Genomic DNA, 25,364 nt, shown 5'->3' with positions numbered 1-25,364 from the left:
GTAACCATCTGACATTTCCTCAGCACTTGGCCCATGCCATGTGGGTGATGCATGTTTACTTGGCTGTGTCCCTTAGCACCACATTGGTGGACATGTTCCTATTAACTAGTCTGACTTCCTGTATAGCACACCCAGAAATTTCAACTTGTAGTTGCCTTGCCATGTCTCCCTTAAAGGAAGCACTGTTTGCTTTCTCTGGGCCCTAGTAGTCAACCCGGCACCTTTATTTTATGTGTCAATATTTTTGCTTTCATTAGCGTGTGGGAATTCAGGGCTGCCTGTGCTAGTCTTGTTATTCAGTGGAAGATTGGGGGTTTCATCCCAAGATTTTAGTCATTTAATTTAACTGCTTACAGGAGTGTGTGTTGTGAGCCAGACTTTTAGCTGTGCGTATCTCCACTGATTTCAGGATAGTTATGACAGTGAAGGAAAGAAAGACAGTTGAAGAGGTAGGCCCCTGAAACAGATTGATGGTTGAAATTTTTTAACCTTTTTCATAAGCTCCAGTAGAGATGTGATTTTTCCAACCTCCAGCTTTGGAATTGTTGGAATTATAAACTCAGTTCTGGACCTTTGGCAAATGTCCCTGTTCTCCATAGCAAATTAAACTAAGCCATTTCAGGGAACTCATGCACATTTTTCTAATGGCTGCAGGCACAGCTACTAGCATGTATGAAAGCCGGGAGCATTCCTCTGCTTTGTCAGTTTTTTGTATTCTTCTTTTATCCCCTAATCTTTTACTTTCATCTGTAGAGGAAACCTCTCAAAATTAGACTGGGTAATTACAACAGCATTACTAGCCCATGACTGCAGCATCTTTTCAGAACTGTTATTTGTCTTTGTGTTTAACAATTGTAGGTTATTTTTCAGAAACATCATAAACAGAAAGAATGATGAATGTGTGTAAGAAAAGCAGATTGTCCAGGAGCTAAAGACTGCCGTTTCCTTTTCCCTGTTAGGAGCTCTCTACCCGGATGGAACAGGTGGCAAAAGCAAAGAGGATGATTTCGTCGTGCCTGGTAGAAATTACACATATACGTGGCGAGTGAAGAACAATTATGCCCCCACCTCAGCAGACCCAGCATGCTTGACATGGATTTATCATTCTCACATTGATACACCTAGAGATATCAGCACTGGTTTAATTGGGCCACTGCTGATTTGTAAAAAAGGTACTGAGTTAAAAACACTGATAACACCCATCTACTGGAGTTGGCTTTTCAGGAGTCATTTGTGTTTGCAGATGTAAATGCTATGATTCAGATTGTGTCACTCCTTAGCAAGGGAAAGTACACAGCAGGGACACCCCAGGGTCGTTCCATGGTGAGGACTGGGGCTCAGAGACAATCCCTTTTACTCTGAAGGAAAGTAATTTGCAGTCAGCCTGTACTTCAGCTAGACACTTGTCTCAGTGTGTGCAGAGGCTGTTGGATGATAAGTGGGCTTGACATGAAAAAAGAACAAAAAATAGTAATAAAAATGCTGTCCCATCCACAGAGTTCTATCAGGTCTATACATGGACCTGGATCATGGTGGCTCTGTGGAGACACAACATGTGATCGTGTCATGGAAGACTGTCAGACATGGGGGCTGAGGTTAAAGTTGGTCAGGGAGATTTAACATTGGCTCTCACATTCTTGAGTGCTTTAGTTTGAAACCTTAGTGTTCATCTTATCCAGGTTTAAGTGGAATATGTATTTATATGGGAAAGGTAGTTGATCTTCAGTGCATGGGAAGGTATTGTGCATCTGGGGTAATGATAGGGCCCATGTCTTTTGCATTCCTGCTTCAGGCAAGTCTGTATTTTCTGAGAGAGAGGGGGTCTTCACCATGGAAAAAATCTAATCTGGCTTCACATCTAAGCTTGCATTGTTGGAATATTTTAGACTTATTCTGCAAAGGAGATTTTTGGGATCTTCCAGTCCTCTTACATATATGAAGCTAAATTAACATCCCTAAATGTAATTCAAATAATTGGATTACATTAGGTTTCTAAATGTTATGTAGCTTAGCAATGTATTTCATAAATACATTCTAACTCACTGCAAGGGGGTACATTTTTAAATGCAGTTACCTGAAGGAATGCTGGTTTTCTCTGCTAAAAAAATCCCCAACTTTCAGCTTTAAAAAAGTAACCCAAAAATCCACATTTTTCCGTGATTAAAATGAAACACCACTAATATGCAGATATATATATTAGTGGTGAGCTATATATATATATCAGTGGTGTTTCATTTTAATCACGGAAAAATGTGGATTTTGGGTTACTTTTTTAAAACCGAAAATTGGGGATTTTTTGAAATCAGAGAAAACCAGCATCCCTGTTTATCTGTGATTTTACTTTTTTACCCTTTCCTCTTTGTTTGCTGTTTAGGAACATTAGATGACTCCACAATGCAAAGGACTGATGCTTCTAAAACCTTTGCCTTGATGTTTAGTGCTGTAGATGAAAATCTCAGCTGGTACCTTGATGAGAATATAAACACATTCTGTTTGGAGCCAACCATGGTTGATAAAGAGGATGAAGGATTCATACACAGCAACAAAATGCATGGTGAGGAACCACTGCCTAATGAACCCTGTTATGCAATACCATATTTACTTAAATATAAAAGGAGCTTTTCCCCCCATTCAGTACAAGGGGGAAACCTCTCATCTTAGAACCGAGTACAGGCCAGGAAAGCAGATGCTGCCGCTCACGTGGCCAGTAAGGGGTGTGGGGAAGGGGTTTGTGGTGTAGGAGGAGCATGGGGAAAGGGCTGTGGGGGGATTACAGGGGAAATGATGCTCAGAGTAAAGGGGCACATGGAAAAGGACATGTGGAGCACAAGAAAATGGCACAAGAGAAGAGAGGCAGCATGTGCACCTTCCCCATGCTCCCCCTGTGCAGGGAAAGGGTGAGCGGTGTGTGTGGGTGGGGAGAAGGGGACCACACACACAGAAAGGGTATGCAGTGCAGAAGGGAGTATGCAGTGCAGAAGGGGAGTGTGAGGATAGGGATCTGCAGAGCAGGGAAAACATGGGGAAGGGATGTGCAATGCAGGGGGAGCTCAGGGGAAAGGGCATAAAATACATGGGAAAGCATGGGGGAAGAGGTTGGGGGGCAAAGGCGAAGGGACACATGGAATGAGAGAAGTGCAGAGAAGGGGCACAGGGAAAGGGACACGTAGGGCAGAGGGGGAGTGGAGCACAGAGTAAGAGAAGCTCAGGGAAGGTGTCCATGGAAGGTGCAAGAAGGGCACAGGAAAAGAGGCACACAGCAGGAGAAGGGGCAAGAAAAGAGGAGGGGGAGCTGTTGCAGCTCCAGCTCTGGTCCCAGCTGGGCAGAGGCTGAAGCTGGAGCTGCTGCTACTGCCTGGCCCGGCTGGTGCTCCATCCCTCACAGCTGCAAAGGTAAGGAAGAGAGAGGCAAATGGTGGGAGAGAGAAGGCACTTAGGGGGATGAGCAGTACAGGGAGGGGCAAGTGAAAAATGGGGGGACCACAGGTGTGGGGCAGGCTTCCTGCCCCCTCCAGTTTTTGCTTTCCCTTCTACTGCCACAGGGAAAGCACTGGTGGGCAGGGTCAACGTAAGAGATTGTATAGATGCTAAACTAAAACAAATGTATAATTTTACATGCATACAATCTAGTAATTGGGGGGTCCTCTTAAATTCAGGGTCATCTTAAATGTGAATAAATATGGTAGTAAGTCGGTTGCTTTCGTTTTAGTAGACCGGTTTTCCTGTTATATCTGACCGCGGTCAGATATACACCTGTTATATCTTCTTTCTTTGTGACTTGGCAAGCAATGACAGCAAGAGTACTAATCCATTGACTTTATGGAGAGCCTCCCACCAGATTTAAAAATGGCACGATGGGAAGCAAACAGGATTTGAAGGAAGGAGGTCTGGCTTCCAGGCCTTGCTCTGCCATTGCCCTTGTGTTTGGTTTAAGGCAGGTTATGTAATCCATTTTGCCTTAGTTTCCTAAGAAGCACAGTGAAAGTGACCCTTTGGAAAGCATTTCAACAGGCACAACTAAAAACACTTTAAGAAATGGAAAGTAGCTGCAGCTCTCAAAGGGCTTTGGACCAGCTGTAGTAACCTGGCGTGCTGTCAGTGAAGCTAGAGCAGTTTGCACTGGTTTAAATTAGAGCCGGATTTGCCAAGGTATGTAGACTCCTAACTCCCATTGATTTCAACTGGAATTAGGGGCCTAAATACTTTGAAAAATGTGGGCCTTGGTTTCATAGCTCCCTGCAATGTGATTAAGTGGTATTAGTGCCCGTCTGCAGTTGGGGAAACTGAAGCAGAGAGAGATTAACATAATAATTTTCAAATCTGGGTATGTAAAATCAGACACCTAAATCCAGATTAAAACTTCTACATAAAAGGCCTGAGTTTCAGAAGTGCTGAGTGGCCACAGATCCCATTTATTTCAAAACCAGGCTATTTGTTTTTGTGGCCTACATTTAGATGTCAATAAAACCTTGACTTTGCCAAGATTACTCAGGAAGTCTGTCGCAAAGCTAAATGTAGCATTCAGGACACTTGCTTTCCAGACCTGTGACTTAACTATAAAGCCCTTCTTCCTCCTTCTGACCTACTGTTATTGAGGCAGTATTTGCACACTGCTCCTCTTCTTCAGCAGCCACTCAGCCTTTCAGTACTGCTCTTCAGCATCAAGTGATACACTAGTGCCTTTCTCAGATTCAGAGCCAGCATGGGCAGTGTGAGCATTTCTCCTGAGCAGGACCCATTGTATTATTTACAGTAGAGTCAATAGAAGGTCGTCTCCTGAAGACATTTACTGCAGAGTAGATTATTAGCTTCATAGTAAATGTCACCATCTATGCATGTGCCCCTATTAGGCTGGAGTAAACGAATTCAATCTGCAACATAGTAGTACTAGTAATACAAGTGCTATCCTGCTGTAGAGTTTTTTTACTTCACAGCAGCACATGTGTAGATGCTGTCCCAGCTGCCTTGGGCACAAGTGTGCTTCAGTGCAGGAGCTGCCTGCCAGTTAGCCCCATACTGGAGCACTCTCATGCCCCAGTGAGCCTCTCTTTGGCACGTTGAGCTGGGGTCCCCCAGCCAGCTGGGATCCCCCTGCTAGCCAGGGCTGCTCCGACCTGGCTCAGCATACAGTGGTTCTGGACATACATTCAAATGGCACGCCTGGTAGCAATAAACTCTGGAGCATCACATTAATTACATGTGTCGATACGCCCTAGCACTCTCATTTCTCTCCTGTCTCACAGACTTTTTTTTGCTTTTTCTTGTTTCCTTTTTAGCTATCAATGGTTACATTTTTGGAAATCTCCCCATCTTGGAGATGTGTGCTGGTGAATCTGTGTCCTGGCATTTGTTTGGAATGGGTAACGAGATAGATATGCACTCTACCTATTTCTTTGGCCACACTGTCACTAGCAGAGGCCACAGGTCAGATGTCATCCACCTGTTTCCAGCTACCTTCATAACTGCAGAAATGATTGCGGGGAACGTTGGAAAGTGGCTGTTAGCCTGTCAAGTAAATGACCATTTGCAAGGTATAGTGATGCCAAGCTACAAAAATCCTTCCAGATACAAAACTAATGATTCTATAGTGTGTGTGTTAGACCAAAGAAGGAAATTAAGGGGCATGTCTAACATGAGGGACAGGGCTGGGTCCTACACTTGTCCATAAATTAATATCTCTGAATTGTTTCATCAAATAAATCTCATGCATATGACTAGCCATCGACAAAAATATATTGGGACAAATCATCAGCTGGTATAAATGACTTCAGTGTGCCACTTGTGTACATGAAGATAATTCATACAAGAATGGGTTGGCAGCCCTAACACAGCACTTCTCATATATATGAAACATATAAAATATAATAGTTGCTTTTAGTGAGTATCAAATTCTGGGTCAGGCCATTTGTAGGCCCTGTTCTTTAAGACGTAGTCTTTTTCAAACTTAAATGAATCACATAATTTTAAACATTCCATGCTTTTTTTTTTAAGAAAACCTGATAAAAAGGTGCCCTGTTCTCAGGCCAGTATAAGATCCTTGCAAGCTAAAACTTTGCAGATGTTATGTTGCACAATCAAGGAACTGTGCCAGTATTATATGGTAGACAGGCGCTTCTCCAAATAAGCTGGACTCTAACATTTTGGTCCAGAGGCTCTAATTGACTTCAGTGGTCTTTGGAAAAGGCAGTAAGGGTTTGAACACCTCATATGAGATACTAACCATCCTTTCCACTCTGCTGAAGCTGAAGTACTGCCTGTCTTTTCAGAAAGTGCTCAGCCTCTCAGTGGATAAGGCTCCAAAGGCATTTTTATATGTGCTTTGGGATGCAGCGCTGGGCACTTTAATTAGTAAGCTGCAGTAATTAAGAGCACCCATGCATCACGTATATCAGTGTCCCCATACTGAAAAATTGCAGTGGGGTGCTTTGAACTAAAGATCATCAATCGTGTTTTATTTCAAAGTGCCCCTCCGCTATGTTTTCAGCATGGGGATGCACAGGGACACTGATACATGTGATGCGGAAGGCTGCTGGAGTGCCATTCTCCAGCAGACTCAATTAAATGAGTCTGCTCTGACACGTTGTAGGAGCCCTAAGGGTCCAATTTTGCCACCTGTATTGATATGAAGCACTAGCTGCCTCCACACTAGTCCCACTGATTTCAACAATATTGCTTTATACAGTAGTAGTATGCTCCCCTCAAGAAGTAAGCATGGCAGGGTCTGGCCCCAAGTGAGCTGACGGACTCTTTAAATATAGAGATTTGCCCAAACAATCCAAGCTAGTTCTCCCAATCCCTATAGTTCATTTCCTTAAACCAAAACAAATGTATGTTAATTTTATTCCAAAGAGACTACTGAAATTTTGAACTTTGCATTGGCATAAGAGTTATTTGTGGGCTTTGTCTTCCCTTCAGCTGGCATGGAGGGTCTGTATAATGTTCAGACCTGCAATAAAAATATTTCCCAGCCTTCACTGAGTGGTAGGGAAAGAAGATACTTTATTGCTGCTGAAGAAGTGCTCTGGGATTATGGACCTGAAGGCTATGACAAGTTCACCGGGCAGGGTTTAAATGCCACTGGCAGGTAGGGTTCCCATGATTTCATTCAACTTTTTGATTTCGAGATTAGATATGAGATTTTTTCACAGACATGTAGCAAATGTAGATGCTGGGTTCTCATTCATTTTAATGAATCTCTCAGGCAATTTTGAAAAACCTGATGCCAAAATGGTGATATCATTTTTTTTCTGTGGATGATTATGATTATTGGTATAATGATATTGCCCACATTCCTTGATCAGGATCAGTGCCCCACTGTGGTTAGTGCTATGTAAATGCCTACACCTGTGATGCTCAGCCAGTGACAGGAAACCTTGGGGTGCCACAACCTCTTTTAGAGGGGGCCATGAGATGTGAGGAGATAAGTGCAGACTGAGGCTTGTCTCTGCCTGGCCACTGCCCTGCCCCCACTGCCCAGCCCCTCTGCAAGAAGGCAAGTACTGTAATACAGTAGTTTTTGAAATGGGGTGCTGCTTAATTCACAAAAGTTATGGAGGGGTGCTTTGAATCAAACAAGGGGTACCTTGAGTCTAAAAAGGTTGAGAACCACTGAGTTACACTGACATGAGTCCTGGCCTTAGAACATAATCAAATATACCAGAGTGAGTAGAAATTTGTGAACTCATTTTGCTAGATGTGTAAAATGTAAAATACATACCTCTTTATGGCAAATGCTATGTACATATCTCCCTTGTGCTGCAAAAGTCTACTATACAAACTAGTTATCAGGGTTGCTTTATCCAACCTTAAAATAGTAAGTAGCTGAAATATAGTAGGTGTTTCTTAGCCTGCAGAAGTTAATGAAGTTATCTGCCCATTACAGGTAAAAATCAAGTACCAGTACCTAATCTAATCTGGATTTTGCCCATATTTGAAAGGGCACCTCTTATCTAAAAAGTGACTTTTCCAACAGTGCTGTTCCTCTGCAGTACAATGAAGCAGCAGTTCATTAGACACTGTGGGTGCCTCTAGACATGTGGGGACACTGGTCTGACATGCTGTAATTACAGTGCATCAGAGCAGACTCTATTAATTGAGTCTGCTGGAGCGTGCTAATTAGCATGCTCCAGCAGCCTTCATGTCTGATGTATTCACCACCTCCATGCTTCAAAGTGGTGGCAGGGATACTTTAGCTAAAGTTCATCCAATTAGCTTTACTTAAAGCACCCCTGCCGCCATTTTGAAGCGCAAGATGCTGAATACCCAAGACTCTGCAGGTGCTTTAATTAAAGTGCTCCCTCCCCCCACCCCCAGAGCACATGTAAAGACACTCCTTGATTCTTTAATGTTAGGTGTATTAGTAATGCTCTAGGTAGATAGGTAAATAAAAACTCAATACCATCCCTCCTCTTTCAGCATCTTCACTTGTGTATTCCTTTGATAGGTTTCTTACAATCTCTGCATAAACTTCCTTTCTTTTCTTGATGCTTCTTCAAGTTGGCTTCTTATCCTTTCTGAATCCTTAAACAACCTTTACTTCCTCTTAAATTTCCAAAAAAATATATTCTGTCACCTTTTTCCTTGGTCTCTTTGCAGTTTTTCATAGTGTTAATCAATCATGTACTGTACCTTGGCATGCTGTCCTCTGATTTTTAAGAATTATTATACTTCCACATTCCAAAATCTATAGGGGGTCTTTATATGTGCTCCGGGGTGGGAGTGCTTTAATTAAAGTGACTACAAGAGCCACTCTAATAAAAGCCCCCTCAGTGTCACATGTATTCAGGGTCCCATGCTTGAAAATGGCAGTGGGGCTGCTTTAACTATAGTTTATTTGACAAGCTTTAGTTAAAGTGCCCCTGCCGCCATTTTGAAGCACAGGACTGCTGAACACATGTGATGCAGAGGCTGCTGGAGTGTGCTAATTAGCATGCTGTAGCAGACTGAGTTAATACTCAGACTCAGAGTCTGCTCCAATGTGTGCTAGTTAGAACGTGTCAGAGCAGGCGTCTTGCTCATGTATTGGTGACCTAAATTGGATGACTGCCCAGTGGCTTATTTCTGAAATGTATAAATGGCCACGGTGAAAGGTTTCAGAAAAGTCAAACCTGTAGGAAACCAACTTGTAGGACAAAAAGGTGGATTTGGATCTGCAGTGCCATTCTGGTTTCTATAATGAACATTTCCATTGAGTAATTTTTGGTCAGACTCCACAAAGTCAACATGTACCATGGATCCAGGGTATTGCCCTACCAGATTAGACCCATATTCCACCAAGTCTTATATCCTGTTTCTTCCTAGAGAAGGATTTTGCCCTAAATGAATGAAGTGTTCTGAATGAATATTGTCTGTGGAATAATTCTGATGTGTTAATTTCTAGCAACTCTGCAACATTCTTTACACGAGGAGAGGACAGGATAGGAGGGAAGTACTGGAAAGTTCACTATGTAGAATATGCTGATGCTGCGTTTACCAGAAGGAAGAACTTGACTGAAGTTACAAAGCACCTTGGAATACTTGGTACAGTAAATGTTGGTGCCGTCTACTGCAGTGACAGAATTTTTGCATCTGGGTACTGGGATAGCAGTTCTTTTTAGGGGAAATATTTCCTAATGCTCCATTCCTTTTTTTCTCTTCAAGGTCCAGTTATCAAAGCTGAAGTGGGAGATACGGTATTAGTTACTTTTGCCAACAAAGCTGACAAGAACTATAGCATTATGGCCCATGGCGTGAACTACAACAAGCTATCAGAGGGTGTGGCCTACTTAGATGGTAAATTTTTAGCTGTAACACTGACAAGGATCAAGGATTGCTCTTTTGCCAGCAGGTTTACATGCAGCTCATATATTCTAAAATAACTTTGTCTATGTCAAAGTTGGGGGTGGGGGGCTGCACTTCAAGAGCCTTTGTAATTAAAGTGCCTGGAGCATCTCACACATCAGCATCATGGCGCTTAAAAATGGCAGTGGGGGCACTTTAACCAAAGCTTGTTCAACAAGCTTTATTTAAAGCACCCCTGCCACCATTTTTAAGCGTGGGGACACTGATACACAAGATGCTGGAGTGCAGTAATTATCCCACTCCAGCAGACTCGATTAATTAACTGTAATTACAGCATGTCGGAGTATCCTTCATGCATAGCAATAAACTCCAGTGCATATTGTGCTGGAGTTTATTGCTTCTGGGTACTGTGTTTACACATGCACCCAGGACCGCAGCAGCCCTGGCTGGGAGAGGCCCTGGGCATCAGCCTGCCTGCCTGGGTCTGCTCTGACCTGGCTCAATGTGCTGTAGAGGGTTTAGCTGGGTCACGAGGGTGCTCCAGTGCGGGGGCTAACCAGCAGGCAGCCCCTGCACTGAAGCACCCTGGTGCCCCAGCCAGCCACATCAGTGCCTACACAGGTGCTGCAGAGTAAAAAAACTCCACAGCAGGATGGTACTTGTATTTACCGGTAGTACCTTGCTGCAGAGTTCATTAGTTTCCCGTGGCGTAATAAAGCCACACATGTTCATGCAAGACATTTACTGTGGAGCTATTTAGGCAACTCTGCAGTAAACATCTTGTGTAAACATGCCCACTCAGGAATAGTCTCCATTTGCACCAGAGTAACCAAGATGAGTATCTGGCACCATATGTTCATTGGTTCTCTTGAATCTTTGGGAACAATTGTTAATATACTAGGCTGTGATCTGAGCCACTTCATTTCTGGTTCTCAATTCTAGCTGTGGCATTAGCATTGTGTCTATGTTGTAATCACAATGGCATATTGTGGTGTATTTAGAGCACTGGCCAGCCCTGGAGATACCTTCGCCTGATGAACCTGGAATGTGAAATAGCAACAATTGTTATATTTTGTAAATATTGACATGAAATATTGCACATTTATAGGATGGGTTTAAATGTTTTTTCTTCTTAATCTGATCATATTTTTTATTAGTTTTTGTAATATGTTTTGTCTCATTTAAATTGCTAAAGAGAAAGACAAGTAAGTCTCTTGATGCCTGTGCTTATTTGCTTGGATTGTGCTGTTTGCACTCAGAACACATACCCAGGACCCATTCCCAGTAAAGATAAATGTTTTTGGCAGAGCCAAAAAGAAATAATTATCAGGGTCAGATTTGTTGGGGGTTATTAAGCAGCCACAACTCCAGTAAGGAAACTTAAGTGGGAGCTATGTGTGCCCAGCATACTGGCAAGTCATAAGGGCTGCACAGGATTTGAGCTTCTTTGATTTGAAGGGAGAACCTGTCCTTAGAAACTGATGACTCTATCTGACCTGCAATTATTGCTTATTTTCTGGGAACTGTTTTACAAGTGCAGTTTTGGGGCTTGATTTTACTTGTTTTGTATTTTAAGGCTATCAGAAGCTGGGAGCCCATGTCAAACCAGGCGAAACCTTCACATACGAATGGAGAGTGCCTGAAACCATAGGCCCAACAGCTAGCGATCCACCATGCCTGACCTACCTGTACTACTCAGGAACTGATTCAGTCCGGGACACCAGCTCTGGCCTTGTGGGGCCTTTGCTAGTTTGTAGGAAGAACACTTTGAATCATGATGGAACACAGGTGCTGACTCTGACATTTGTATGGACTGAATATGTGTGGGGAGTATCTTTGTGGAGTTTCACATGCAGATTTGACTTGCTCAGTGCAGGCCCTTTAGATAAAGGTAATAATATTCTATCCCTCAGGGTGTAAGCTGATCCTTGAAGGTCAGGAAGAGGCCATTAGTGCCTCCCCGGGGAGCACTACCCAGAATGCTAAGTTTATTTCTGTTTGTTTTTAATATGTACCATGAAGCATAGCAATTGCTTATGCCGGTTTCTCTCTTATGCAGTGGAACTGACTCAGACTATGAAGGTCAGTGCTGGGAATGATCTTCCCCAGGCTAAGGGACCGGTGTATCTGGACCTAATATTGATGCTGGGTTCTGATGCCAATTACTTATTCAGATTTGTATCTGAATATCATTTAAGGTCCAAATCAGGAACTTTGGGTCTTGCTTGCTGTAAGGAGATTAATAATGTAACTCAGGTCTCATGGTGATGGGACTAGAGTAGAATATGATCCTCAGTCTGGGGTCATGAGTATGGCTCAAAGAATCATGACCTCTTCTTTTTCCTTTGGGAGGACTTTTTTCTCTTTGTTACATAAGGTACTAGTTGGAAGAAGGTCAAAAAACGCTGCTAATGAGTGTTTATTTTCCCACTGCAAAGTCTGGGAGAAAAGGAAAAATGTGAAAAATGTTTTACATTTGTAATTGTGTGGGCACCTTCTGTGTTAATGCCTTTGCTTCTTCCTTGACTGCAGAAAGGGATAGACAGAGAATTTTATCTGCTCTTCACTATCTTTGATGAGAATGTCAGCTGGTACCTCGACAGAAATATTGAGGTATTTACTGGGGACTCCTCAAAAGTAAACAAAGAAGATGAAGATTTCCAGGAATCCAACAAAATGCATGGTATGGAAAGATGGATGGTGCCTACAATTAAGACATTTCAGTCTTATTTAGGAAGATGAGTTGGGGGACTATCAGACATGTCCACTTTCTGTTATATTCTCTTCTGCCTTTTACAGTGCCTTCAGTGGGAGGTACTCTGGGGGTTGCAGCCTAGGGCCAAATTCTGATACCTTAACTCAGTGGAGACCAGCCTTTTTGGCAGGTATGCCACAAATTAGCCCTTCATCCTCCCTGAGTGCTGCCCTGATCCTGTTCTGTTGCCTGATCTGCACCTTTACTTTCTCTTTCCTGATCTTCTGCTCTACTTTCTGCTTCCTGCCCTGTGTTCCCTGTCTAACCTGATGCTCTGCCTCAGTGGCATAACTAAGGTGGGTGAACGGGGCAACTGCCCTGGGAGCTGACTTGGCAGGGGTTGGGAGGGAGGACAAAAGGTACAGCTGCTGCTGGCAGGCTCACAGTCACAATCATGTTGCAACTGGAAGTCACCACTGTCCCTGTGTCCTGGATGCATCCCTATGCTACTGCTCTGCTTCCTGCCTTATCTGCTGGCATTGTGTAGTACAGGGTGTAGACCTGCCCAATGTACTGCTGACAGGACACCTCACGAGACTCTACTCTGGCCTCCCAAAGAGAGGATCTCAGCCACACACTTACTTTATGGAAATAGGGGCTCTCTCCCTAGCTTGTTCCTCTGGCCTGTTGGCTAAGGGCAAGAGACACTAGGGGACATCTGAACCACAAGACCTCCAGGCTTGGGCCTGCAAATAGGATGCCTGCCATGGATTTGGGAGTATCTGAAGCCCCAGGCTGAAGAGTTTGGGATGCAGGATACTTGCTGATAGTAGCATCACATGGACTTGAATGATTGGGTTTTGCTCAGTCAACAGGATTTGGAACTGATTTGGCTAATTTCACCTGGAACACAAAATGTAATTTAAAAAAAAAATCTGCTGCCATGCTGCCTGTCTCCTCCGTAATATGCTACATGCCACACACAGAGGCTGCCTGTGCCACAGTTTTGATCACCCCTGCCTTGCCTCATGTTGAATAGTACCTCCATCCCATTGCAATGAATAGGTCTACCTACAAGTGCATCTCAGCACGAGGGAGGACCTTTGGGGTAATACACTGCATTTTATTCAAGCCTTAAGACTCTCCTGAGCAATTCCAGGCTCTGACAGACTTGCTATATGACCTGGGAAAAACCACTTAACCTGTTTCCTTGTCTGTTTCCTGAAAATATGTACATTAGTAAGAAGTAAATGTTGTAGTCAATCATTTCAGTTTTGTCAGTTAGGTAAGAGAAAAATGTGTGAAGTATTACATGTGCATTTCCTACCCACCTTGGTTATTAAATAATTATGCCTATTTTAACGTATTTTTTATAAATTCACAACTTGAGGTTTTAAATTGTTTCATTCTTAAAGCATGAGGTAATATCTCCTACTAATTCATAACTATGATATAGTGCCTTTCATAGAAAGATCTATTGTGTTTTACAAACTTTGAAGAGTTTAATCCCATAAACCCTCATTAAATAAAGAGATGTTATTACTATTATTATTATATACCATGCATAGGTTATGTGACTTGGTCAAAGTGATAAAGGATGTCTGTGTCGGCTAAGACTACAACCTTGCCCGTTTACTTCCTACCTTGCCATCTTTCTTCCCAGTGTAATAGCAGCATTTTCCTCATTTTATATAGGTCTCTATTAATGGTTGGACCATTCATTAAAAAGCTTGGATGAAAGGGGACAGTTTGGTGTTTTATAAGATGTTATCATATGACATATTATGAGATACTGTTTCACAAACAAGGAATGAAATCTAACAGCTTGGATACTTTGACAGGAGCTTATATGAATATCTGGCAAGCATTTAATTTAATTTTAAGGGCCATGCTTCAGAAACGTCCCCTTTACTAAATCAACGTGATGTGCTCAGAGTTCCTTTGTTAGACAAGCCAGTAAAATATTCGCTGAATTACAGTGCGTCCTCCTAACTGGACTGTTTTCTCCTTCTCCAGCTGTAAATGGATACTTGTTTGGTAACCTGCCAGGACTAGCAATGTGTAATGATGACAAAGTTTCTTGGCATCTGATCGCACTAGGGACCCACAGTGACATGCACGGAGTTCATTTCCAAGGCAACACCATTCATTTGAAAGGGACAACCAGGGACAGTTTGACCCTGTTTCCTCACTCGTCGTGGACAGCACTCATGCAGGCTGACCATGTGGGTATGTTTTTGAGCTCATCTCTGTATTGCTTTCTTTGCAGGGTACAAAAGGCCTGAGTAGCACATGCAGGAACATCCCTTTATACGGTTCTACTTCTGTGAAGGGGCTTTAAAGTGGTGTGAATGTAGGGGCCTTAGTGTAATTGAATTCAAGTATGCATGTACAATGAGGAGCAAAAAACATGGACGGGAATGGGACGTTCCACCAGACAGGAAGCTAGCTAGCTCTAGGATGTCATGAAATTCTTTATCATCTTAAAAAAAGGGGGGGCCCATTTTAACTAAAGTTCAAATTCCCACCCTGCAGAGACTAAGCATCATTTAAGATTTATTTTGGGAACTGAATTGAAGCATAGACCTTATACATAGTCCTTATGCTGACCTCTCTGAACGGGGCTGAATTTTACCCAATGAGCATTTTACCCAAAAGATATTCCTGTTTTTTTTAAACAGAGTTACACCACTGTGAAGGAGAGCAGCACTGGGCCACTGATACAGTTGTACAGGGTCCCAAATGAAGTCAGTGGAACTAATCACAGGATTCGATGTATGACTGTATGGTTCTCAATGTACAAATGGGAATTCAGTGAATAAAAATAGGTATACACCACATATTACCTTTGGACATTTACAAACTATGGCCTTCAACCCAGAGAATGAGCAAGGCTGAACTGTTATGTGTTGAAAGTTAAACATTTGCATATGACTCTGCAGGATTGGGGCATATGTTATCTGGTGTGTAATGACCTCAACACAAAAAATCAAAATGCGATTACCGATAGAACAGTACCCAAAAGAGAGCAAATAGCCCTGTTAGCTACCACAAGAATTTACCTGTGCTTCAGTCTGCCCTCAGACTCTTTAAATATGACTCTTTAATTATTTCTCTTTATTATATAAGCCAGAATAAACCTTCTTAGCTGAGGGAGTAGTTTTGTACAGTAATCAGATAGCTGGCTTTGGAGATGAGCTGATCTATCTACCATGCAATTAGCTTCTTTTTTGGTGGATGTAAGATGTCTTATAGGAGGATTTCAAAGCTGTTCCCCCTGGAGTAGTATGGTATTCCTAGTGGTTCAGTGCCATTTCTTTTTTCATAAAATACCCTTCAAAGAATATAAAGCTGACGTGGAGGTGTCCTACAAGTGGCATTAGTTGCAAGCAGGCAGCGAATGTAACTTCAGGTTGTTGTGTACTGCTTTGTTAAGCAATAATGAAAACTTACTTAAAAAGCTTCATTCAATTTTAATTGGCCCTCAGCCTCTGCTGATATTGGCTTCTGTTTTAGGCATGTATCTAGTGCCAGAGCTTTATGGTGATTAGCAGATCAACAGTTCAGCTGTGAAGCTGCTGGTCAAGTAGTAAAACTAAAAAGGAGAACATAACCTCTTAGATCCACAGAGCTCAGAGTACAAATCAGTACACGTACCATATAAGCACAGTCCAGGATAGCAACTGATCTGGATCAGACAGTAAAACTGCTTCAGTACCTGCCAGAGCTTCTGAGACCACAGCCACCACTATACTAGCTCATCAAGGCAGGAACTGTCCCTGGCCACTGGTCTGAAGAGGGCCCAGCATAATGACCCCTGATCTGACTGGGACCTCTGAGAAGCACTGCAGTAAAATTAGGAGGACTTAATTTGAGGATTGGGGGTAGAGATGAGTGGAGGACAGTGGGATTTGTATTGTTCAGAGTTCTGGGAAGGAGGGAGTAAATTATTATGTAGAAATGAGGAAACATAGAAACTTACATCAGCCTAGGCATTGGGGAGTTCTCAGGGACTGTGGAGGGGAAGGGGAAAGGAGCACAAGACTTCTGTGGATATTGATTTGTATCATGGTAATGCTGTTGGTGGGAGAGTGGTATCTGTCTTTGCGTGTATTTGGGGAGGAGATTGGATGTGCTTTTGAATGTAGGTTCTGTTATTTTATAAATTGGATTAATTAACAAATAACATTTTTTTTTTTAAATAGAAGTCAGTTGAGCAACCCAGCTGTTCATCAGTGTTAGAGAGAAATGCATGGTTGGGCCTCTAATAAATAGGAGGCTGCAGCATGAAGCCAGCTCCAATGGTGGGTGCACACATGATTGACATGACTGATTCCTCATGTCTTCTTGAGAGCTTAGCAGCTCTTGCACTCAGGTTTGGCAAAAACATTGGTGGCCTCCCCATGCATATACACCTTCCCCATGCATGCACCTAAGACAGGGGAGGCCTCTTGTATTCTCTTCCTCATTTATTCAGGCAAAAGCTGACCACCACTTGGCTCTAATTAGTTATACCTTTCAACACCCTTATGAGGCAGGTGAGGATTTTCATAGTCATTTATAGATGAGATAATTGAGGCACAGAGAAGTTGGATGAGTTATTCAAGGCCATTTCATCAAGTCAGGAGGAGAGTCACAATTAGCCCATCTGTCCTGGCTCTCAGTACCTTGGTCTGAATAACAGCTCATGATTTGTCAGAAGGAAAAAGGTAAAGGTATGATGAAGTAAAAGCATAATTGAGATGATCACAGGTGTTCTGAGAAAATAAAAAATTAAGCCATTCAGCCCATCTTCTTGCTCCAACAAGATTGTGTATCTGTTTTATAATTGGCAAAAGGCTAATTCTTCAGAAAGGCAGATTAGTTTTTGCTCAAGGGCCCAAATTCTGGCCTGATTCACCCTTGTACAATTCTACTGTAGGTAACAGTAGAGAATCTTCTTTTAAGCATATATTTGCACCCAAATACACACTTGGTCAAAACCCATATTCACACACAGCTCTTGACTGATGTTACATTAGAACAGATCTCTGGCCAAATTCTGTTCTTAGCCACCCTGTTGTACATCTATAACAACTTCACTGATGTTTCTCAGTGCGGTATCCTGGCCTAGGTTTGCTTTGGGGACAGGCTGCTAAAGTGTAAAGCAAAGGACTTCATTTGCAATCCTTTCTTTTGATCTTTTAAATTATATAAATCCCAAGCACATTCTCTTCCAGGCACTTTTGAAGTGGTTTGCAGAACATTTGATCACTTTGTTGCTGGAATGAAACAGTTGTATGAAGTGAATAGCTGCACCAACACGGGTCACTCCAGGCAGCGCTATGCAACCATGAGGACTTTCTACATTGCTGCTGAAGAAGTAGAATGGGACTATGCATCTAATAAGAGCTGGGCACTGAGGAAACACAACATGACTGGAGAAGCAGAAAGGTATTTAAGTACAATTAACATCAAACCTCTCTATGACTGTTACATATTTGAGTGGGAAAATCTGGTAGCATTTCAGGTTTCACAAAACCTAAGTAGTGCTCTCTGGAAAGTGTGAGGTCTTTGGTACCAAAATTTATTCATCACAGGCATTTTATTTAAATGATTATTTTTTACTGAATAGGTAATTTTGGCAGTAAATGTTTCTAAAGCTACAAAGTTTCAATTGCAGAAGTTACTTCCAATGAGTTTTAGGCTCCTACACTATTTTTGAAGATGACACTTACTTTCATTCCTAAGGCATGGCAGATACATAACTCTATAGACTATATATATATATATATATATATATATATATATAGATATATGAGCACAAGCTTTTGTGAACCCATGTTCATTAAAATCCATTGGGCAGTTTTGAACTTAGGTATTTTGCTATGTATCTTTTGACAGTAAACTACAGTACAGACTTCTGGCTCACATCCTTATGTGCTGGTTCTCTTGAGGTTTTGTGTTACTGGTAATATTTGGAACTAAGATCGCATTTTTCGGTGCCCTTTTCCCTGCTTCCTGGGGCTTTTTTGTTTGAGAAAAATATTTAACACAGAATGGAGAGTGTAACAGTGGCACCTTGTGGCCAAAAGTAACATCACTACTGTAGGCTTGTAATGATCTAGCTCTGTGGAGACTCAACATGTCACAAGGTAAGCCCTGCATCCCCCCTGAATACCACTCCCTTCCCTTTCCCCTGCCCAATCTCTTGGTCTGCTTTCTGCTCCCATCTGATCTTTCTGCCCCCTGTCCTGTCTGCTGCTCTGTACCCCACTGTTTCCAGTATCCGCTGCATGACATACATAGGCTGCCCATGTCACTTTTGGTACACATGCTGCAGGTTGGTCACTCCTGAGATAGCTCAGGGGTGTTCAACTCATCCAGTTCTGTGAGTTGGACTGCTGGTCTAAGGTCAGTCCATGGACCAGATCTGGAGCATGGTGCTGCATCATCTGCCTTGCAGGGCTGGAATTTGGCAGTGGCAGATTTAACTGTTGGGGCTCCTGGGCCATGACAGCTGCCATTTCTCCCACCTTCAAATTCCCAGCCATGTAGGCAGCTCCATGGGCCACATGACACAGTTCTGTACTCTGGATCTGGCCTGTGGGGCTCCCCAGAGGTCCAGAAATGTGGCAGTGGGATGAGCTACAGTAGTTAATGCTGCCATTGATCATCACAGTGCCAAATGGGAAGGCCCAGAGCCAGAGGACATGGACCCACAGGCCAGATTTGGCCTGTGGGACCATTTCTTCGTAACCTCTGGTCTACCTCTACAGTAAATGGGGGGACACATTGTTTGGATCTGTATTTTCTACAGTTTGGGAATGGGGTAGCAAGGGCACAAGCCCTGACTTTGAGTCACTCCCTTATGGGAACAGTAAGAAGTCAAAATGCTAGCCGGGAAATCTGTTTGAGATGTTCTAGTTCAACCAAACTGATGTCAGCCGTTATGGGTAGAGGTGCCTTGTTCTGTGCTGTGCTTGGGGTCAGGCTCTATGTGCAGAATGGTCCCTTTGGACCTTATAACATCTGAATTAGTTTTTAAATTAATCTTAAACTAGTTTATATAGAAAAGCAGATTCATGCATTATTCATAGTAGGAACTCAGTTCCTACTAGCAGTTGCAACCACAATTGAAGCCCCATATTGCTATGAGCTGTACCAACCACACAAAAAGAGACTGTCTTTCCTGCATAGATTGCAGTCCAAAGCCTGGATCCTGCATCTAGCACTGTACAGGCTGACCCTTCACGTGACCCTTAACTGAAGTTGTGTTGTAAAACACTGGGATGTTAAGCTCCTCCTATACGAGGGGAGAGGAGGAGGCCAGGGAGATCAGATTTTCAAAAGAATTTATCTCCCACATTGGCATATAAATGAAGAAGTCAGATTTTTAGAGGTATGCAGTACCCATTAGCAATGTAGATGCTGTGCTTTGCTGAAAATCCAGCCACAGGATGGCAACTACACTCTCCATTCTGTAGATACCTAAACAGGGACCAGAGGCCTGCAGAAAAACACCAAAAGCCAAACAGTGAGGTTGCCAAGGTTCTCAACAATTCCAGAAGCCTATAGCAATGGTGCTCAACGTATGGCCTGTGGGCAGGATCCAGCCTTCAGAGCCATGTTATTGGCACATGGTGCTTCCTACAGATCTAGAATTTTGGTGGGGGGGAGCAGTGGTGGCATTATTGCTCCCAGAGCCAGGGCAGTTAACACTGACACTAATCCTCTGCCACTAAATTTCTGGACCCAGGGGGAGCCCTGCAGTCTAGATGATATGGCCTTAAGTGCCAGATCACACCAGTGCACCATCACTACTCGCAGCCAGATTGGCACATGAGGTTGCACACACAGACTGACCCCACGCATGGGATCAGGCCTGCGGAGCAATCCCATGCTACTCATCTGGCCAATGGATAGACCTCACACTATTCCTCCAACCTGTAGGGTGGAACAGAATCACAAAAAGGTAGGATTGGAAGAGACCTCTGGAGTAGGGTTGCCATATTTCCGGTTTCAAAAAAGAGGACATATGTCGGACATATGTCAGGGTGAGGGGTGGTAATATGAGTGTGGGGGATCTATGCCCTGCCTCTGCCCCTCACTCCAAAGCCACCCACAGCACCCCACACCCCAGACCATGCTGGTGCTTCTCACTCCCAACCAGCAGCCCCCCCGTCCCTAGTGATACCCTTCATTCCCGACCCGCAGCCCCCTGGCACTGCCTGTGGCACATGCTCCCAACCCACAGTCCCCTGCCCCCTGGTGTCCCTCACTTCTAAGCCACAGCTGCCCCAACCCTGCCAGTGCCCGTCACTCCCGATCTACAGCCCTCTGCCCCCCACCCCCAGCTCTGCCAGTACGCCTCACTCCCTACCTGCAGCCCCGTGCTCCCCACAGCCCTGCAGCATCTCCCAGCTACCTTGCCCCTGCAAGCACAGGCACCAGCCCCAGAGCTGCTAGCTAGGCCCCACATCTCCCTGCTGCCTCTGAAGGGTGCCCCCCCCACTTCCCCTGCTGGAGGGGCAAGTGCCTCCACCCTGCTGCTGCAGCCCCAGTGCCCAGACAGCTTCTCCCAGCACCAGCAGGCACCTGCCCTGCCTCACACACCCATCCCTTACACACACACGCGCACACACACACACATTCCCCAAGCTCTAGCCCTCCCACCCCTGCCCCCCACAGACTTACCTGTATCCAGCTGCCAGGGCTGCTTTCACCTTCCTGCCTGGCTGCATGCCAGCCATATGTGTGCGTGCTCTGCATCCAATCACCCTCCGCTCCGTTCTACCCAGTCCCAAGCAGCTCCTTGCTAGGGTAAGCTGAGAAGTGTTGGGGGAAAACTTCGTGCTGAGCAGAGGCGGAGCAAAATCCCAGACATTTGTTGATATTTTAAAAAACTGCCAGACAGAGATGGGAGGACCCAAAAAAAGGACATGTCTGGGAAAACCTGGACATATGGTAACCTTGCACTGGAGTCTAGTCCAACCCCCTGCTTCAGGCAGGATCTTCCCTATCCAAACCATCCTGTACAAATCCTTGTCTAGCCTATTACTAAAACTATACAATCAGCCCTGGCACACAACTACAAAGCATGCTCTTAATGGATCCAGTAAGAGGACCATGCTCCCCACTACACAGGAAGTTAGAAGGCCTCATTGTCCATATGAATCTGACCATGGGGTGTGAGGTTCACATAGGAACTCTAAGTAGAGTGACCTCCTGACCTCTAGTACCAATGAATTTTGAAGACTTTTACAGTTATATTTTTCTATTTGTTCAAATGTTTTCCTCACAAAGAGAGGAAACTAACTTGACTGAATGACAATATAGAGAAAAAACAGTGAAACCAACTCTTCCTACATATGTTAAATGAACCAAGTGCAAAATTAAAAAGGATATTTTTCTTATTTCTTTCCATTGTAACCTCACTAGGTACAATTATGGCAATCAAAAGTCAGAAGAATGTTTTTCAGGTAGATGATGTCCCTTTACGGTTTGTTGGTTTTTCTGGACTTGTGTTGTAGATTTAGAGACAAATTCTTCTTAGGTACTGCACTTAGATGATTTCAATAAATGCATTACTTAGGTGCTTAAAGGCTGCATCCATCATATACTGAAACATATGAATAACCACTGTATTTACATAAGTGCTACTTTTGAAGATACATTATAGAATTGAAAAATATTGACCTTTTCCACAAACTTTTCAAATGTGGCCTTTTTTATCTGGCTTGGTCAGGAATGGGTATTCTCCTCGTTCTTTGTAGAGACAATTTAATCTGTTACAGAAGTAGAACTATAAAGGCTAGGAATTAAACTTGACTCTCTCAAGGTCAGATTCAGGAACTCTTACAGTTAGTGAGTAAGCTATAGGGGCTCTGGCACTTTAGTGTATGTCTGTGTAGCACAGTGTGTACCCATGCTAGCTCAGTTTGAACTAATATGTCTACATAACATAATACAATTCCATGCAGATATCCTAACTCAAGTCTTGGAAGCAGTGTAGCTAAGAAGCAGGGTTGAGTGCTTACCTCTGCAGATCAAGCTGTGTTTCTTCTGGTTTGAGTTACTTGGATCAGTGCAAACCTTAGTATTTCACACAGTACATTGTGGAGTGAGGATGTGCCCTTCGAACTCAGGCATGCAGGGTTTGCTCAACTCCAAACTCACCTGCTCCTGAGGGAAGACCTTACTGAAGATGAAATAACTGAAGGCCTGTTTACTTGTTCACTTTGCAAAATCAGCTCGGTCCAAAACGTTTGCCAAAATGATTTCCGATATCATTAGAACACAGTTTGGACTTCCAGCATAGCCACAGTCAAGCCGTGTTTTCACTGTTTCCTTGAACTAGGATGGAAGGAACTTTGTACTCAATAACAATTAGAAAAGGTATTCAGGAGATGTGTTAGAGGGCCTGAGGCCATATTATGTATGGATGCATCAGAGGGCAGTTCCCATTTGTTACCAATGAACAAGAAAGGGCATTTGAATTTGGCAGCTCCAGAGAGACAAACCACTTGCGCCAGGTTGGGAAATACATGCAGTAAAATAACAAAGAGTACAAAGGAGCCAGCAGAGCACTGTTTATTGAGATCTGTATGCCATATGACAAAGATGATGGATGCCAGGAAGAGTCAGCTTCCTCTCTAACAAACAAGCAAATTGATGATAGAGTATTTTAGCTGTACCCTGGACAAAACTCAGCTCTGGTATACATAAACAAAGTACTAGTTTTGGAACATTTTGAGCTTTCATTTTGCACAGTTATGTTGGGAGTCAACCTAGACATTCATAAAACTTAGAGTTGATACTACTATGAATTATTAGTTCCCCCTGCAAGATGCTAACAATTTCCCTTTATTACTTTTAAGTGCCTCCTGCTAGGCCAGCCCAGATCTTTTTCTACACGCATATTTTCCTCCGTACTTTTGTTACCTGATGCTATGCCATAGGAATACAGTTCCTACATATAGCCACTGGCTTAGCCACTGCCACTTTTCTGGCAAAGGACAGCGTCCTTCTAGCCCCTAACCAAAGTCTTTGCCATATCCTTGCCATCATCTTTTCCCATGCTGTTACTTTTCCCCTCAGTGTCAGTCAGGATCCCTAGAACTCTATTTTCACCTTCTCTTATTTGAAGGTCTGATTTTTTTCAAGTCCCTCCAGTTTCTTACTCCCATTATGGTGCTTTTTGACATATTTAGTTTAGTGCCTGTCACTTCTCCACACTCTGATGTATGTTTTAGCACCCTTTCCATCAAAAGTCTATCTCTAACTACTTTTCTACCTTCCATGTTTAATATACGTTTTTCCTCTCCCCCTCCCCCTATCTTTACTCCACTTACGACATCGTCTTTTCTTTTTCTTTGTGCTAACAGTTCCCTGCAACATGCAAATAGTAGGCAAATAGGAGGCACCCTTGTCTCACACCTCTGTGGATTTTAAAGGTCCTGCTTAGATGCCCATTAATTTGACCTTGACTCTCCACTTCACTATACAATAGTCTTATCCAACAAATAAATTTATCTGGGAACTCCTGCACTTTGTCCTAGCACTTTGAATATGTAATCTTGATCCACCCTGCCATACACTTTTTATAAATCTAGATTAGCTGTAGCTGTGTATTTTCCTCTCTTGGATGTGGGACAATGTATCTCTGATCACGTGACTTCTTTGGAGATCCTTCTGACTGATTCTGTGCATATTTGGTCTTCATGTATTATCTTCTGGAGGCTTTTCCTCATCCTCAAAGCCAGCATCTTGGCCATTATCTTATAGTCTCTATTAAGAAGCGTAATCACTTTCCAATTTATCAGGAGTTCCTTCTCACTTTTCTTGAACAGTAAGATCTTGGAAAATCCTTTTCCTCTTTTAAAGATTTTTCAGCATTCCTCCACTTTCTTTAAGCTTATCTTTTCTCCCATTTTCTTTGCTTCCTCCTCCTCTACTTTCTCTTCTTTCTAATCCAGCAAATACTTCATCTTCTTCCTGTGTATTTCCTTCTTCCGATAGAGTGTTTCATAAAAACTTCTTCTTGCCTCCAGCACCTCCTCCTGCTTTTCCACCTGGGTACCACCTTCTTCCTGCACCACTTTTAGTTCTCCTTTTGCCTGCTTCGCTCTAGGTGAAAAGTATTGGAACCACTCTTCGTTTTCTCCCACTCAGGGGGCTTGTGCTAGAAACTTTTTCTCTCTTGTCTTTCTTTTAAATTAGCTGTGTACCTCTTGCCTTGTTTCTTCTAGTTCTTCTTATACCTGTCTTCCTCCTGCGGCTTCCTTTAGCAGCTCCTGCAAGATCTTTCAGGTCTCTCAGCTCTTTACAGCTCTCTCTTTCATTCTTTTTTCCACAGTTCTTCAGCCTTCCTTTCTAAAGAATTGTCCCATCTTTTTCTTCATCATCCACTATTTTCTGGTATGCTTACAATGCGTCTTCAGTGTTCTCTTCCCCTCATACTGTCTTGTGTATGCTTGACATACCTCCTCATCTTGTAACAGTCGCACATTTAATTTCTATGCTCCCCTTCCTCTTATGGAGCTCTTACTAAGACTCAGTTCTGCCTTCAGCATCTGGTGATCACTAAATGCCACACACACAGTTTCTTTCTTCCTTATCTTTATTCCTTTTGATACAAACACAAGTCTGTTCTTGATTGTTTCTTTCCACTGAGGTCAGTTCTAGTGAAAACTTTCTCCCCTGCCCACACATTTCTTAGTGACTCTTCTTTTGTTATATTTGCTAACAATTCTGGATGAACTACCTAAATTTCCGTTATCTACTCCTGTTCTGTCACCCACCTCTGTTATGCAATTGAACTCCCCCACTATTATCCACAGTATACTTCCAACCACGTAAACTGATAGCTTTCTAAGCAGAACCTTCCCCCCCTCCCACTCAGGTGGTG

The 25,364-nt window shown here is 43.2% G+C and overlaps 1 protein-coding gene across 2 annotated transcripts in view; it reads left to right on the top strand.

The window, feature by feature from the left end:
- HEPHL1 (hephaestin like 1) overlaps nucleotides 1-25,364 on the top strand; it is a 59,459-nt gene that overhangs the window by 14,193 nt on the left and 19,902 nt on the right. For both annotated transcript variants that reach the window (XM_090030551.1, XM_090030550.1), the window contains exons 3-12: nucleotides 960-1,172; nucleotides 2,375-2,554; nucleotides 5,277-5,531; nucleotides 6,916-7,084; nucleotides 9,380-9,519; nucleotides 9,640-9,771; nucleotides 11,357-11,568; nucleotides 12,313-12,463; nucleotides 14,492-14,704; nucleotides 17,695-17,908. In XM_090030551.1, the coding sequence (XP_089886677.1) occupies nucleotides 960-1,172; nucleotides 2,375-2,554; nucleotides 5,277-5,531; nucleotides 6,916-7,084; nucleotides 9,380-9,519; nucleotides 9,640-9,771; nucleotides 11,357-11,568; nucleotides 12,313-12,463; nucleotides 14,492-14,704; nucleotides 17,695-17,908 (1,879 nt within the window). The remainder of the gene's footprint in view (nucleotides 1-959; nucleotides 1,173-2,374; nucleotides 2,555-5,276; nucleotides 5,532-6,915; nucleotides 7,085-9,379; nucleotides 9,520-9,639; nucleotides 9,772-11,356; nucleotides 11,569-12,312; nucleotides 12,464-14,491; nucleotides 14,705-17,694; nucleotides 17,909-25,364) is intronic.

This window comes from Crocodylus siamensis, chromosome 1, assembly GCF_052110815.1.
Source record: "Crocodylus siamensis isolate JL-2025a chromosome 1, ASM5211081v1, whole genome shotgun sequence".
Classification (NCBI taxonomy): domain Eukaryota; kingdom Metazoa; phylum Chordata; order Crocodylia; family Crocodylidae; genus Crocodylus; species Crocodylus siamensis.
Note: the sequence above shows the minus strand (reverse complement) of the source record. Positions and strands in the feature narration are given on the sequence as shown.